This window comes from Chamaea fasciata, unplaced genomic scaffold, assembly GCF_029207755.1.
Source record: "Chamaea fasciata isolate MVZ Bird 193981 ecotype frontalis unplaced genomic scaffold, bChaFas1.0.hap1 SCAF_2, whole genome shotgun sequence".
Taxonomy (NCBI): Eukaryota; Metazoa; Chordata; class Aves; order Passeriformes; family Sylviidae; genus Chamaea; species Chamaea fasciata.
In genome coordinates this window covers 92,478,504-92,495,059 of record NW_027094087.1, presented here as the reverse complement: position 1 = coordinate 92,495,059, position 16,556 = coordinate 92,478,504, and the positions used below count along the sequence as shown (strand labels likewise).

Sequence of the window (16,556 nt, the reverse complement as noted above, 5' to 3'; positions counted from 1 at the left end):
TCAAAATGCTCAGAAAGCTTTACAAAAGACCCAAGAGTAAGGGGGTGAAACATAATTGTTTTGAAATGTATTTATCATTTTAATTTTCTACAATTTTTCAGGTTACCCAGCTTTATTTAAGTAACTCTGGAAAACTGTGTTCCTCACTTCCCCCCCATATATTTTCCTGTGCTGAAAGAGCTTACCACATGCTATTCCAGGAGCAGCGTCCGCAGTGCTTTATCCTCAGGTGAAAATTTATCTTTCTATTAATTAATTTGTACCTCCTGCCTTTCAGCTCTTTCCCTGGGGCCTCAGCAGTTGAGATTTCCATTTTATTTTTTTCTCTAACTGATTTTTTTTCTGTGTACTGATCTCTGTATCATACATTAGAGCAAAATAGAAATCAAAAAGGTTTAATTACATCTCAAGTTCATAAATTCTCTTGGGAAATTGCCACTCGATGTAGCTGCATCTAATTAGGAGCAAGAGTTAATGGTAAAGAATTCAAAACTGCTGTGTGAGTTTGCTAATATTACATGAATCAGGATTAGAAATAAAATCTATTGACAATAAAAGTGGTAAGTCTTTGACTAAATTTTAAATCTCTGTGGTGAGGTGCCTGTATTGAAGCTTGCACTCTGTCTCACATGTTTGTGTAACCATGAGTTTGTGCTTTAGGTCTCCAAGCTCAAAATGGACTTTAAAATGGACTTTAACATTTTTTCACAGTGTTGTTTCAATGATAAATAGCTTCCAGATTGTGAATAAATGTATTAGTAATCTGTGAAAAAAGTTTTATCCAAATATGCCGGTTTCATAATAGTAAAATTTGGCATTCACCTGGAACCTTTTAATCCCCAAATCTATTAATCCTTTTCTTAAACTCTCTGAAAGCAGTGAGTCTGGTGAATTTGATGTACTCAGTTGAAGAAATTTGTTGCTCAGTCTTACCACTTTTCTATCTTTTCACATTTTACCTACTTTCATATCTTCTGAACCTTTAATCTTAATATCCTCCATGGGATTACAGAACCAATGATATTGTAAAAGACCTTTGAGGTTATCAAATCTAACCTTTGACTGAACACTACCCTATCAATAAGACCATGGCACTGAGTACCATGTCCAGACATTTCTTGAACACCTCCAGAGATGGTGACTCCACTTCCTCCCTGAGCAGCCCATTCCAATGTCTAATCATCCTTCCTGAGACGAAATTCCTCCTGATGTCCAGCCTAAACCTCCCCTGGTGCAGCTTGAGGCCATTTCCTCTTGGTTTGTTTCTAGTTGCCTGGGAGAAGATGCCAGTGCCTACATGGCTACAGCCTCTTTTCGGGCAGCTGTGGAGAGTGATAAGGTCTCCCCTGAGCCTCCTTTCTCTGGCTCTAACAACCCCAGCTCCTTCAGCCGTTCTTCATAGGACTTGTGCTCCAAACCCTTGACCAGCTCTGTTGCCCTTCTCTGGACTCCTGCCAGCACTTGAATGTACTTTCTAGAAGTGAGGAGACCAGAAATGGACAGAGGACTTGAGGTGCGGCCAAATTTGTTACTATTTTACAATATTTTTTTTTCCCAAGTCACTTCACATCTGATCAAAATTTCACTCACTGAAATAGAGCATTTTACAACAGAAAAGCTTTTGGCCAAATCACTGAAGAACTTGTTATCACTTATTCACAATTATTTTCAGTGTGTAGCAAGCCAGCTTTACTCATGTATACTTAACATCAAGAACTGTCTCTGTATAAACTTCTAATGGAAGCTACAGAATAAAATAATTTTATTAGTTATGCTCTTAAATAGCCAGTAGGTGGACTTTTCATAATTAGCTTCCTTCTGACGGCATTTTGCTCCTGCTTTTCGGGATATGAAAATACATTAAGCACTGATAAGATAAGTAAAGAGCTGTCCAGGGAGCCTAAATATAGTCCTGTTAAAAGCTAAGGAGCCTTAGTAAATCAAACCAAAGATTTATGGCGTGATGATGGCTAATTTTGTGAGTTAAAAAGTCATAATGAATTCATAAAATGAAATTATCTTGCTTTTTAACAGCCAGGAGTGTAAATATCCAATGATACTGCTGTGAAATAAATCACATTTTTAAGCCAAATAATCTGTAACAGGGAGAAGTCCCTGTGTTTAACAGTGGAATGCATTTATTTCCTCAGTTTAGCATCACGAAAAGCATTCATTGCAATTTAATATTTATTTTTGAAAGTATAATTCTATATATTTTAAATACAATGGGCTGCTGCAGTACAGTTACAGATTTGTATTAAAACATTGTTTAGAAATACACTGTCCAATTTAGCTTAATTTTAGAGCTATAGCTTCCAACTAAGATGAAAGATTGATCAGTTACAGATAACAATACTGATAACACAGAACTCATTATTTCGTATTTAACAGTTTTACTTGCACATATTTGTTTCAAATCTACAAACCTCAATCACTGGGAGCAAGACTCAGTGTCTCACTTATGTACACTGAAAATGGAGAAGAAATAAATTATTTTGACCTCCAAAAGTGTGTGAATTTAGTCACTCTTCCCTGGGTATATCTTACTATATTAATGGGAATTTGGAGTAGTAATGCTGACTCTAGTCAATAAGAGATTGGTTTCAAAAGTTCATGCAGAACAGCACACCTATCTTCCTTTAAATCTGGTAGAAATCTTAAATTAACTCATTCTGTCAGCAGTTTTCTATAATTTCTGATTATAGTTCAAGTACTGCAGGAGTAAGGTTTTTTTGTTAAAGAGCTCCTGCACTTTTGAGTGTGGTACCTTTGGTCAGAATATAAAATGAAGTGCAAAAAATAAAACCCTGTAATTTATATAATCTTAAATGACAGTATATTGCTCTTTACGGGTTTTGTATTTTGTCATATTTTCCCAAAACAGATGATTTATAGAATTTCTTTATAATGGGATTGTTCTTTATCAAACAGTAATGATCCAATAATGATCCAGTGTTCTGAAATCAAAAAGGTATAGATAAACCTGTCTAATATGCAGAAATTTGGGGTAAGCAAGTACTTCTTACTACTTGCAGAAAGTAATTCTTAAAAATTGCCTGGGGTTGGCTCTTTTCTGACTCTTGCATGGGCTTCCTTGGTTAAGTACTTCCATTTGATGGCTCTGGCTCTCTGAGTCCCCCTCCATGCAATAGAGGACCTTTTGAACCTGGTAGACACCACCAGCAGTGGTGGTCTCAGAGCTGGGGTATTCACACAGGCTTTGAGGGTTTGGGGAGTCACAACAAAGGCAGCTGGAACTCCAGCCACAGCTCTTCACAGCCAGGCAGTCCATGGAGATATCTAGCAAGCACAGGCTCTGCACGAAACTCTGCAGAGTTAGGGGCACTGGTAGCCCAGCTAGACTGGCACAACAAAGCAAAAGAGCGGGATGATAATCAAAATGCCATGGATTTGACAGATGTAACGTCTTTAGTTCCCCTGGGTGTATTATATCTCTTGTTCTTTGCTTCACGACTTCATATTTCCACACTTTCAATTGGTCTTTTTCCTAACAAATATAGATTTTTTAAAATTTCAAAACAGAACTTATTTTTTAAATTTTTCATAGTATTTGAAGGTAAAACAATCTGAGCTGTAATTAAGGTTGTATTAACAAAATATCTATAAAGTAATAGTAGGAAACAGGCCCTCCATCAGGTAGTTCTAAAGAAAAGCTGGAAAGCCAAAAGAAGAATAAAATAAGAAAACTTCGTGGACTTGCCTAAAGCCCTATGTGAACATAAGAGATTTCAGATTTTCCATTCATTTTCCTTTCCTTTGGAATACACTGTTTCTAATTTAACCTTTTTTATCAGTGAAATAAGCCTTCTTTGTCTGTTCCATAATGCCTTCTAAGTAAATATTAGTGCAGAAGAATGCTTTTTTGCTCCAATGTTAATTTAACCTACACTTTGATAAGGCAGTCCAAACAAAAGTTCTAAGAAGCCAGCACTCATATTGTGAATCACATTTTGAAGAATATAATGAAGAAACAACTATTTAAAAGAGAAAACTGGAATTGTTCTCTAAGCAGCATTGAATTGTGAGAGCAAAAATATTGCAGACAGTGGTGACATTGCAAAAAATTTTACTCAGCCTATAATGAAATGGAGTAAACAAGTTCTTGTACAAGACACGATACCATATTACTTTTTCATTATTAAATTGCCTCAAATATTCCAAATAATGGTATCGGCAATGAAAACTTTTTTCTAACATAACATTTATTTCACAGCGGTTCAGTTTGTATTTCACTAGAAGTGAATATAACCCATTGAAAGGTACAGAAAAACTAAGTCACGCTGTGTCTCTCTTCCAGCAACTACATTCTGGTGATTTTTGAAGCCCTGAACAGTAATCTAGCAACCCCTTTGATCGAAAAGCTCCTATGGCAGAACTGTAAAATTAACAGTTGAGCCAAGCATGTCAAATCTTTGCAGCAATGTTCAGAAAACATGACTCTTGAGAAGAAATGTTCAAGAATGGACAGAAATTGTCCACTTTGAACTTGTTTGCATGGTCCTGTGTTACCTGGGCCACATTTGTCTTGCAGTGAAAAAGAAACATAGCTTTATATTAAAAGTGAAGCAAAAAAATGCTTAAGGCGGGAAACTCATGGTGAGCACTCCAGTTCCTTTTCTTAAGTAGGCATTTTTTTGGTTTTAATTTTAAGTGGCATGCCTGCTTTTTAATTCTTGAAAACAATCAAAGGCATATCAACTGGTTTTTTAGCATTCCCTCTCCCCACTGTCAGTTTCTCCAGTTGTGAGAAAGATTTTTGAATCCTGGAAAAACTTTCTGTTGAAGAGGCTGGTTTTTGTCACGTGAGGTTGGGCCTGAACAAATGATAAAAATACTACAATTTGTTAAATATCAAGTCTTATATAGCTCTCAGAATGTTAAAAATACTAATCTGCTGGATATAAAGGGCTGTACACTTTGGATAAGCTGTGAGCTCTTACAGACAGTTAATTAGATCTGATTCTCAAACATAAATGAACACTTTTGTTCAATAGCACAATAACTAACTGTGAGTGACTGTACCTAAACATCAGAGATGTTTTAATTTCAGAGTTCATTAACAGCTGAAATAACTAAAGAGTCACTATTGCTAATCTTTTTTGTAACCTGTGGTATAGTGATAGCAGGTTGCAGCTGTGATTTTGGATTAAGCATGTTGTGGAGGGACAAGACTACTCCATCATCATGACACACAGCTGCCAGTGAACTGGCCAATGTGAGTGGGCAGTAAGAGGGGAGCTATGATTTATATCTGTCTATGAGCTCTCTGACTTTCTGGATAACACAGGTATAAGATCTGTAATTTGCAAGACTGTGAAACGTCTGTAAGGGAGGAATTTCACAGGGCTAATGTCCTGCTTCAGTTTTTCTCTATTTCTGTTAGTGACAACAAAGAAACATGGACGTTAGAGATTGCCATTATAAGGGCAGAAGGCTAATGCTGGATCTTAAGAACAGAGGCAGCATGGTACAGATAGTGCTTGGAGAGTGACGTCATCATCAAGAGGACAGAGATGTGTATTTTGTAGGGTGACATCAAGTACCATCTGACTTTTTAAACTCTTTCAGAAAGTCAGAAGCTGAAAATGTGATGAAAGGATAGTGCACTTAAGGAGAATCTTGCCATTTCTGGAGAATTGCTAATTTCATATTAGTTGTGGCAGTGACCATCTTGACATTACACAATTTATTTTCCTCTTAGACCTGGTTTAAATATGGCTTTTGTGACCTATTAATTGAGATCTTCACATAACACAGAATCATAGAATGTGAAGAGGTTGGTATTGACCTTAAAGGTCATCTAGTCCTAAACACTGCTGTTATAGGCAGGGACACCTCCCCCTAAACCAGGTTTCTCAAGGCCTTATCCAACCTGGGCTTGAACACCTCCAGGGATGGGGAACCTACGAACTCTCTGGGCAACCTGTTCCATTGTCTTGCCACCCTCACAGTGAAAGATTTCTTCCTAACATCTCACCTAAATTTCCCCTCTTTCAGTTTGTACCATTATAGTCCTGTCACTACAGTTCCTCACTAAAAGTCCCACTTTGGCTCCCTGTAGGCCCCCTTCAGATGCTGGAAAGTTTCCATGAGGTCTCCACAGAGCCTTCTCTTCTCCAGGCTGAACAACTGCAAGTTTCTCAGCCTATCTCAATGGGGGAGGTGCTCCAGTCCTCTTACCAACTTTGTGATGCCCCCCTGGATTTGCTCCAACAATTCAATGTTCTTCTTATGTTGGGGATATCAGAGCTGGATGTAGCGCCCACAAGAGTGGAGTAGAGGGGGACAATTGCCTATGACAATTGACAACCAGCTGCCTATGCTGCTAAGGATGTAGCCCAGGATTCACTTGGCTTTCTGATCTGTGAGCACACACCGCTGGTTCATGGTGAATTTTCTTGGGAGTGACCATCACTTCCAAGTCTTTTTACTCAGGGCTGCTCTCAGTGTCTTATCTGCTCAGCCCGTAGGTGTCCACGACCCAGCTGCAAGACCTTGAACTTTGCTTTGTTGAACTTCATGCAGTTTTCATCAGCCCACCTCTCGAGCATGTTAAGGTCTCTGGATGTCATCCCTTCCCTCCAGCATGAGGGGTCACCCCACAGCTTGGTGTCAACAGCAAGCTTGATCAGAGTGCTCTCAATTCTACTGTCCATATCACTGGCAAAGATGTTCAACAGTATCAGCCCCTGTTCTGACCGCTGAGGGCACCACTCATCTGTGGTCCTCAGGTGGACAGTGAGATGCTGAGCACCCACTCTTCGTGTGTGATCATGCAGCCAATTCTTTATCCACCAAATGGTCCATTCACCAGACCTGTGTCTCTCCAATTTAGAGACAAGGATGTTGTGCAGGGCAGTCTGAAATACTTTATGTAAGTTCAGGTAGATAATGTGAGTTCCTCTGCCCCTGTCCACCAACACTGTAGCCCTGGAATAAAATACAGACTGGTTGGTCTGTAGTTCCCTGTGCCTTCTGCTCTCCTCTTTTTAAATATGGATATTAATATTTGGCTTTTTCAAGACAGCAGGGACCTTACCTGACTGACACAGTTTTTCAAAAATTATGGATAGTGGCTAACAACTTTGTCTTCCAGCTCCCTAAGGACCCAAAACTGCATTTCATCAGATCCATCACCATGTAGCCAGGTTGCAAACCATTGCAGTCTTGGACGATAAACCTCCTGCTGATGCCAATAGGAGTTTGAGGTCCAGTGTTAGCCTCCACTTTGTTATAGACACATGGACAACATAGACAAAAGCAGTTTGATATATCACATATATAGTAATGACAAGATCTGTCTCGTCACATTAAGACTAGAGTTTATCAGGCAAACATTAAGATATTCACCAAAGGTGCATGTATGTCCTGTGATAGTTGACTGAGATTAAACGGTGCTATCCAAATATGCTATCCAGTTGCTATCCAAGTATGAAGCTCTTTTTTGTCCTTCCCTGTTTTGTTTCTTCCTTTTCCTTTGACTTCTCCTTTGAAGTGATATTTGAATAGCTAAAGCAATGGCCAGGTTGAAGACAGATACTGTATTTTGCTGCCTTCTCATTTTCAGAACTAAAATGCACAGGTAACAGATTGATCAGCCATCATGTCCATTGTACTTGTGAAAAATCTAACTGGCTGTTGTAGAAGCAACCTTTTAAATTTGATCAAGTGAATAAACGAAGGAGGAGCATCAAATTACATTTTATTTGGTTCAGTTGTCTGTAAAGAAAATGTCTCATAATTCAAGAAAGAAATTCTTCCATAAATTTCCTAGTTAGGCTTCACTAACTTCATCCTTTCCATCTCTTCTTTTCCTTCCTTCTCCATTCTTAAAGTGCATTATTGATTTTGCTTCCTTCCTCCATCCCACCACTTTTCTATTGCTTCTTTCCACCTTTGTCATTCTATTGCCTTTTGCCTTACTTACTTCCCAGTCAGATATTCTCATTCTTTTGAATATTTGTTCCACATAACAAACAAGAAATCACAGTGACCTAGACAGAATCACTACTGTCAAAGTGTATTGAAAAAACTGGGCAGGTTGTAAAATCAATCAGTTTTTTCTTTTCCTTCCTGTTCCTTTTATATTTTCTTTACGTTCTTCCTATTGTATTCTTCACTTTCCATTTCTTCTGATTCCCCGTCATTACCACAGCAGTAATTTCACCATCTGCAAAGAGAACCAGGCACTATTAGTAAGCTCCTTTGCCGGACAAAAGATAAAGGAAAACATAAAATCTGTGCTATAAATACCTTCAAAAAGGCTTGAAAGCATTAGATTTGATTGGTTTGACCTGTGGTACAACACAATGTATCTTGACAGCTCTGACAGCCTTCATGTACATAGACAGTCAGTCAGTCAATCTCCTATGTTCTGTTCTTTATTTGTCATCCCTAAACCTTCTGTTATTTGAAATGAAATTTTGATGGAGGTACCTTAAATCCATTCAAACAAGCTAGCAGAGAATATAAATAACATTTCAATCGTGAAACTAACAATGATTCCTCCCTCTCTTCCTTGCCTGTCATCTTGCAGTGGAGAAAGTGGTTCTGGGAAGACTGAAGCCTGCAAACAGATAGTAAAACACCTCACTTGCAGAGCCAGCTGCAGCAGAAATACCTTTGATACAAAAATAAAGCATGTAAGTAGCATTCCAATCACTGAGTGGAATGAAGCAAAATCTTGGCCTCTTGGTCAGGCAGAGAGATTTGAACTGTAAGGAAAAAGGCGTCAGGTCTGTAGAAATTCATAAATGGCTTGTTTTCACCTTTGAAGTCAAAGGAAGTTTTTTTCCCATGAATGAGAATGGGATTAAGCTCACATTGATGTGATAAGAAGAATCTCCGAAGTGGAGATAGTTTTGTTTCTATGCTTTGGTGATTTTGAAAATCAGTGTTGCAGTGAGTAGGAAACATTCCTGTGATAAGGAGCTGTTTCTTAAACATGAAATTATTTGCCTTCAGTAAATAAATAAATCTGCCTGTGTGGTGTGGTGATTTTTCGCTGGACAGCATAAGAGGTGTTGAGATATCCGAAGTAATAGTATGCAAGACAGAAACTGCAAACTTGCAGGAAAAACTGCAAAGATTGGACGAAGTTATATAGCTCAATATTTGTGTACTAAATATATGTAAGAAATAGGTAAGGGTTCTGAATATTTGTTCAGGCATATTCAATTTCCAAAATATGTTTCCATTTACCCATATTTAATTCCCTATAAAGGTTCATACAGAAATTTTAAATTATGCTGAATTCTGGATTGCCAATTCAAGTTCTTTAAAAAAATTATCTTTCCTGATGAAATTTCTCATCGGAGATCTCAACTCAGAGACAGCTATCAATGGGTCTTAATGGAAGTGGAAGAGCATTATCAAATTTATCAATATAGAAAGATCCTTTAAAACTGGCTTAGATGGGATATCTGACTTTAGATGGGAAATGCATCATATCTTATCCATAGTGAATAGAGTAGAGATTCTAATTTATTTGCCTTTTCAGGTGCCTTGATGAACACACTTGTCTGGATTAATTCCTGCTGCAATTATGCATGACACCATTAAATTAATAAAGCTGCATGGGTTAAAGCAAGTGCTGAATTAGTCTCAAGAGGAAATACATCCTAAGCAACACTACTGGAGTGGAACTGGAACCAAAACTAGGCTTACTAGTTTTCTGCTGCCACCTACTGCACAGACAGCTGGTTTAATTAATAATTGTGAATGGTTTAATTTTTAGAGCTTCTGCGCCACTCCACAGACCTCTTCCCTCCCCAACTAGTTCATCCAGCTTCGTGGCAGGAGTGATGTCAGAACAACAGTGTATATGCACCACATTGCAAACAACTTCAAAGATGCATAGGGGAAAGTTCTGAAGGGAATTTGTCAGAGTATAAGGGGTGTAAGCAACTAATTCTACACAAAAAAGCTAAATACAATGCTTGTGACCATGAAAGCATAACATGAAAATGCATTAGTGAGACATGCCATAAAAATGTCTGAATCTGTTGTATTCCTCAGTTTTGCACTAGTGTAATCCTGAAATTATTTCATTTGAAATCAATGGTTTATGCCATTTCTGACATTATATAAAACTTGTAAATTCCTTTGTTAGGTTATTAGTATTGACTGACTGTAGCTTCATAAGCTGTCTTCCAAGATTTTAATATTTTTCCTAAGTGTACCAGCTCCAGGAATATGACTCCAGACACTCATATCCAAACTACTCTTAGGGACACAGCTCACATGTGAAGCTTTCACTTACAACTTCCACTATTCTGACACTGATTTTTTGGAACATATTTATTTTGAGCTGTCTTACTTTCTTACCTTAATTTCTATTTTGGAAAAAAAGCTTGCCAATTTTTTTTTTTTTTTAATTTCAAGATGAAAAATGGTCTTCTTCCCCCCTCCCCCCCCCCCCCAATTTATTAATCACAAGCCAACATCACTGATATTTTTTGAAATATCTTCCTGTATTATTTCTTCACAATTGTTTTGCAGGTAAACTGTATCTTGGAGGCCTTTGGACATGCTAAGACACCATTGAATGATTTTTCCAGCTGTTTTATAAAGTATTTTGAACTACAGTTTTGTGAGAGAAAAAGAACATTAATTGCAGGTAAGTATAATTATATCTGTAAATTTTAATATCACGCACAGAGTGTTAGGTCAGAGATCCTAGCTCAGAATGCGCAGAATTGGACAGTAAGGGCTTCAAAGTACATGAAAGAGGCCAGGGGGGTTAGGGAGTGTCAGAAGAGCAATTTTCACAGCGTGTGAATTGATCACTTGTTAGGAGCGAGCAGTGCCCTGTTCTAAACAACCACAAGGTGGCAGGGAAAGACAAGAAACAAGTTGGTGCCAGCGATTTCTCCTGTTTCCCAGGAGGTAACGTTTCGTTTTATTTCCCAGATAAACAGAGAGAGCTGTGTAGTGCAACACTGTGAAATATAAGTAAAAAATGGATTAAATTAAGCCGTGCACTTCTACCTAATATTGTATTGAGTATTTTAAGTATCCCTTGAATTAGTGAGTGATATTATCTGTTTATAAAAACAAACAAGCAAACAAACAAAACAAAACAAACAACCAAAAAAACCCTAACAAGTATATTCTGTAATACTGAAATTAGAAGTAATTTATTACAGCTTAATGCCTCTTTTAAAACAAATAGGAACCATATTGTTGTTTATTCTTCTTAAAGGCAAGATAGTGCGAATTTTGGTCCTGCCTTTCGAGTAAGTATGAGTCTTCTAATACCTAGTAAGCATTCATTAGTAGGGAAAAAAAAAAAAAAAGAAATACAAGTGAGCAAACTTTCAGTTTAATTTTGAAAACTCTGCTCTTCAAAAGCAGTCAGAGAGAGCTTTTATTTCTGATCCACATAAGTCATCATAAAGCTACTCACTGTGAAAGCAAGGTATGTCTGCAGAAACAACTACACACAGACAGTTTCCTACTTGCACTGTTCCTGGATGGAGAAACTGTATGTCAAGACACACTTTTGTTCCAAGTAAATTATATTCTGTTAGATAAACGTTTCCAAATCTACTCTTATATATAGATTTATTTACTTATTTATTTATTTATATATTTATATATAAATATATTTATATATGTGTATATAATTTTAGGTGTGTTTAGGCTTTCGGAAGAGTTTCATAAAAAATTTCTTTGGAAATATTTCCAGTTCCATTTTCTTGAGACAGTTCACTATACTCTAGAAAATATGATAGTTTATTCACAGGAAATGTCACTGCATGGGAAATTACTAACTCTTTTCTCTGGCTTGTTTTATAATGAATGTAGGATAATTGTAAAGGAGATTCAAAAATAAAAATGTGTGATTTTGTTTTTCATTTATAAGCTCTTGTGGGAGGAATGCAAAATGAAATATACATTAGCATGGACTGAAGAGCATCTCAGTTCAGTTTGTAAAAATAGACCTCAATCCCTAAAGCTACAATTTTATAGACCCGTTGTACATATTTGGTTTGAGTATATTGTGTTTGGAGGGATGCGCATTTATGTACAGCTTTACTCAGAACTGCCAGTTTAATTCATAGCCATTGTGTGGGAAAGGATCAGTTAACCAGGTTTTTGTGTCAGTTTTCTGGTACATTAATTCTGTGTTTTTATGATTCTCAAGCTATAGGCATCAAATGAGAAAATGTAGGGGTCATCAGGTCAATTAAAAAATATAAACAAGTTACTTATCTACCCTGCTGTTCCCCAATTACTTAGGAATTCAATCAATTATTCTTACCAAATCTAAGGTAGCCAAAAGTTACATAATTCATTGTCAAGAGAGACAAGCCTTACTACAGCAGTAGAATATTGTTTTATATTTCTGAAATTTGCAATTGTTCCTGCTGTTTGATTTGCATAGTAGATGTTGCCTTTTCCCAGCCGCTGCTAAGCATCACATCCAAGCGAAATTATGCCAGGTTTAGACCACCATAAATGAGAAAAGAATCAGGCATGTTGTCTTTAGCAGGGTGAAATTCCACCCAGGCATACTCTGTATGTATTTGCAAGATCATTTGCAGCAGTATTTACTGTCTTGCACTGTTTAAACATAAATGAATAATTTAAATATGCAGAGCACCTGGTTTTGCTGAGCCATGAATTTATAACTCATTGATAATAACGGGGCTAAATATTGAGCCCTGTTTGTAATCAAAAATCCAAGTGACACTAGATTGCCTCCATCAAAGGGTTTAGGTGGTTTAAACTCCTCCATAGACAGATATTTTGGGTGGAGATCCAGAACAATTTGCTAAGGGAAGGACATGCCAAGTGTGTGTGTACAATTTTATTATCGAGGGCAAGCCCAAGGTGGCATTCCTTGCATTTTGAGTGGACACCAGTGAATTTTGTGACAGCTTCTTGTTCATGCTGAAGTTCATTTAGACCCTGGGAATTCTCTGACTTGTGTCACAAAGTTTATTCTTCTAGCAGAAAATACAATATACCTAAATAACTGAAATGTTCCCCATGATTTTCATCATTAGATTTGATTAGTGCTTTAGCATAAACTGTATTTTTGCCATGATGTTTTGAAAACAAGGGTGGAGAGTTTTAGCATGGTTCTACTCAAAGCCAGTACTGATATCTAAAGAGGTTTTATGTAGCAAAAAGTTTTATATTAAAACAAACAGAATAAACTACAGGTCAGTGATTTCATTAGGTTTCTAAATTAAATTCACAACTTAAAGACTGATCTTCTGGAAAAAAAAAATAATATCATTCCTAGAGAATTATTAGCTCCCACAGCATAATAGTAGAAGACTGATTTTTATTTTTTTTCCAGAACAGTCCTTCAGGTAAGTTTATATAATTTCTAAGGTGAAAATTAATGCCTCTATAAATTTCTTCAAATTACTCAAATATGAATTTAGGAAGAGAAAATAAAGTCTGAAAAACTTATTTTCCAAGTTTTCTGCTTTGCTTTTCAGGCATTTATTTTCTTCACTTTTTGAAAAACAAGGACCGATTTTTATTTTTTTTTTTTATTCAAGTTACATTGAAATGGACTGACAAATATTTTCTTGTCTATACAGATAGCTGTGTTTAGGACAGCATGGTTTTTGAGAAGAAGCAATGTAGTTTCTAAGAATGCATAGCTGAAAGAGAGATTACACTGGCCACAATTTTAGTACAGAGTCTGCTTGCTGCCTGTGTAGCTGCTGAGTAGATCAAGTGAGCTGTTACAGGAGGTAGAAATTTGTTTGTGCCTGTAAGCATAATTACCACTGCACAAAAATTACAGACTTTGCTTTGGAACTTTATTATTTTTCTCCCTTTTATTTCACACATAGATTAACAAATATATTTCACTTTGTAGAGAAGCATACTACCATGATAATATTCTTTATGACTCTTAGCACTATTAAGATGATACTGTGCTTGATGCTTGCTGATTGGAAGCTTGGCTTTTCTTAACAGCACTTCCCACTGCTGGAGATGCTAGTTGAGATGGAATGTATTTAGCCTTATTAAAGTGCAGGTGGCTGGAAGTACTTGAAAAGGGCTGAATTAATTTGTGTCATCTGAATAAGTGATGTTGCCCATCATTAAAGTTAAATGATAGATGACCTTTGGTAACATTTTTCCTGCTTGTATTAATCAATGAATGTTAAAAACACCTGAAGTGCTGGTTATAAAAGCCTTAGTGAAGAATATTGCACACAAAAAATGTGATTAAGGATTTGCAATGAACTCTTTTCAAATTAATTGATGGTTGGATTAGTTTTACTGTGAAATAAGTTACAAGCACAATAAAAGATGGAAATCATCTTTCAGGTTCATCTGTTCTGTTTTACCCTGTAGGAATGACAGCCAGGTAGCGATTGATTCTGATGAAAGTGTGTGTCTGGGCCAGTACTGCCATGATTGCATTGCTTCAATTTATAATGTGTTACAAAGTTACTGGAGCCAGAAACATACATGATTTCCCAAGTGTGCCTTTCTACTTCCCATACAGGTTTGGGTTTTTTAGTTTTGTCTGTAGTGTAGCAGCAGAGGATTAGATGGATGATGCACAATTTCTCATAATATTGATTACATAATAGCAGTTCACTGTTACATTTTGTAGGATGATTTAATGGGCCAGATGATGTTTCTTTGCTTCATCAAGTCAGACCTACAACTCCTCTCTGTCAGTCCTACTGTCTCTTAGCCAGAATCCCAGGCATGGTTTTGGTTGCCAGCACAAGTCAGGATTTGTCTGTGCTGTTACATAAAGAAAGCGTAGAGGATGTCCCTGGCTAATGCACCACTGACCTTCTGTACTCCTTACCTGGGATGTGTCCAGGATGGTTTGGCCTGTGCAGAGTAGTTCTTTGAGAGACCTTGCATAGTTATATTTAGTTTATGGACAGAATTTAGCTGCTGAGGCCTTTCTCAAAACAATATGTTCAGGATTCGCCCATTTAATTTTTTCTCCCATCTACACTGTCTTTCAGCAGTATTTTCAAAGACTGTATTCTTTCATACACACAATTTCAAGTAACCTCAGGTTTGCTGTGTTTATTTCAAAAGTATAAACAGAAACTTAAGGAACTTCAAAAGAGAAGTGGAATTTTTAAAATAAAATGACCAGACAAAGGCAGATAATACAGCAATAATCTACCTAGCAGTGAATGAACTGTTGTGGACATTAGCAACTGGATGGTGACAGGAAGCGACATTCTGCCTGCTGGCCTATTCATTAGGCTAATGCAACTACTGTGCCTCTGATACACACTCTCATTCACAAACTGTTTCACTTTGCATTGGGCAATTATGAGTCCAAAACTGGTTCAGAAAATATTGCTTTAATCCCAGCCAGCTCAAAAAAAGTAAAAAATGAGAAAAAATCTATAAAGACATGAGTGGTACGCCTTTAGAGAACACACTTGTTGTGCTGCAGGATATGTACACCAATATTTATAATGACTCTGTTCAAGAGCTACTTCAAGTCCATGAAGAAAGGAGTCCTGAATGAATTTGGTGAAAGCCAGGTAATGGGAAGCTATAGTTTAATATTCTTATCTGCCTAATGGGTTGAAAAATATAGATCCTCCATTGCTGAGAAGTGCAGCTTATGCTCTAAACTCAACAGCCCTTTCCAGCTTGCGAAGACTCAGTGAAAACTCTGCCATACTGCAGATGTTGAAAAGCCTAAAGCTTCAGTAAAATGGACTGTGTCCATGTGGTGGAGGTGCTCAGTTGTGTGTGAAGAGATGTGCTTCTGGTCTTTGCACTGCAGCTAGTATTTAAGTAATGATGAGATAAGTATGCCAGCAGCTGAGTAAGTGGGAGCTGGGATCAGGTTCCCACTGACCAGAAGGGCCCTGACCTCTCTCTGCAGTTGGACATTCCCTGGTTCTCTTAGTCTCTTGAATCTGGAACCACATGGTGTTGTACTCCCATGGAAGAGCTCAAGAGTAGCCTGCCCAAAATGGGAATTTCCCCCCGCCTCTTCACGGGTATCTCTAAAATGCCTGTTATCTTTTGAACAGGATCTGAGGGCTCAATATTTTCTTTGCTTCCGTGCTTTGCCTCTTTCAGAATCTTAGTCGGCCTGAGGTTATGCATGATCCTGTAAGCTATCTTCCTGTAGGCAGATCTCGCTCAGATTCATCCTCCTTCACCTTCTTCCCCAGTCTGCTGATTCACACAGCTTCTCATTTATTCAGGCAGGTCATCATAGCCCTTCCGAGATGCCCATGTTTCCCCAGGCTCAGGTCAGTGAGCTTGTTGAAAACCTATTCTGCAGAGGACTTGTCTCTTTGTAGCTATCTAGAAGCTTGGTAGTTAATGTAAACTGTTAATCTCTGTGTTCTTGATTACTAGTAGAGAAAGAAGAAATGCTTCCAAGTGTGTTTTTTCAAGAGGTCTTAAACATCTTTTCCATCTTTCTCTTTCTGTTTAGAAGGAGGATAGAACAGATGCCAGTGCTCAGATGGCTACACTTTGGTGAGATGACTAATAGCTTGTCTCTTGGAAAGTCTTGCCAAATACAACAACTGGTACAAATAAACATCAGTATC

The 16,556-nt window shown here is 37.4% G+C and overlaps 1 protein-coding gene across 1 annotated transcript in view; it reads left to right on the top strand.

Moving 5' to 3' along the window:
* The window catches only part of MYO16 (myosin XVI), a 365,576-nt gene that overhangs the window by 203,397 nt on the left and 145,623 nt on the right, over positions 1–16,556 (top strand). Inside the window, exons 13-15 of the mRNA XM_066176778.1 lie at positions 102–229; positions 8,558–8,663; positions 10,522–10,639. Of these exons, the coding sequence (XP_066032875.1) occupies positions 102–229; positions 8,558–8,663; positions 10,522–10,639 (352 nt within the window). The remainder of the gene's footprint in view (positions 1–101; positions 230–8,557; positions 8,664–10,521; positions 10,640–16,556) is intronic.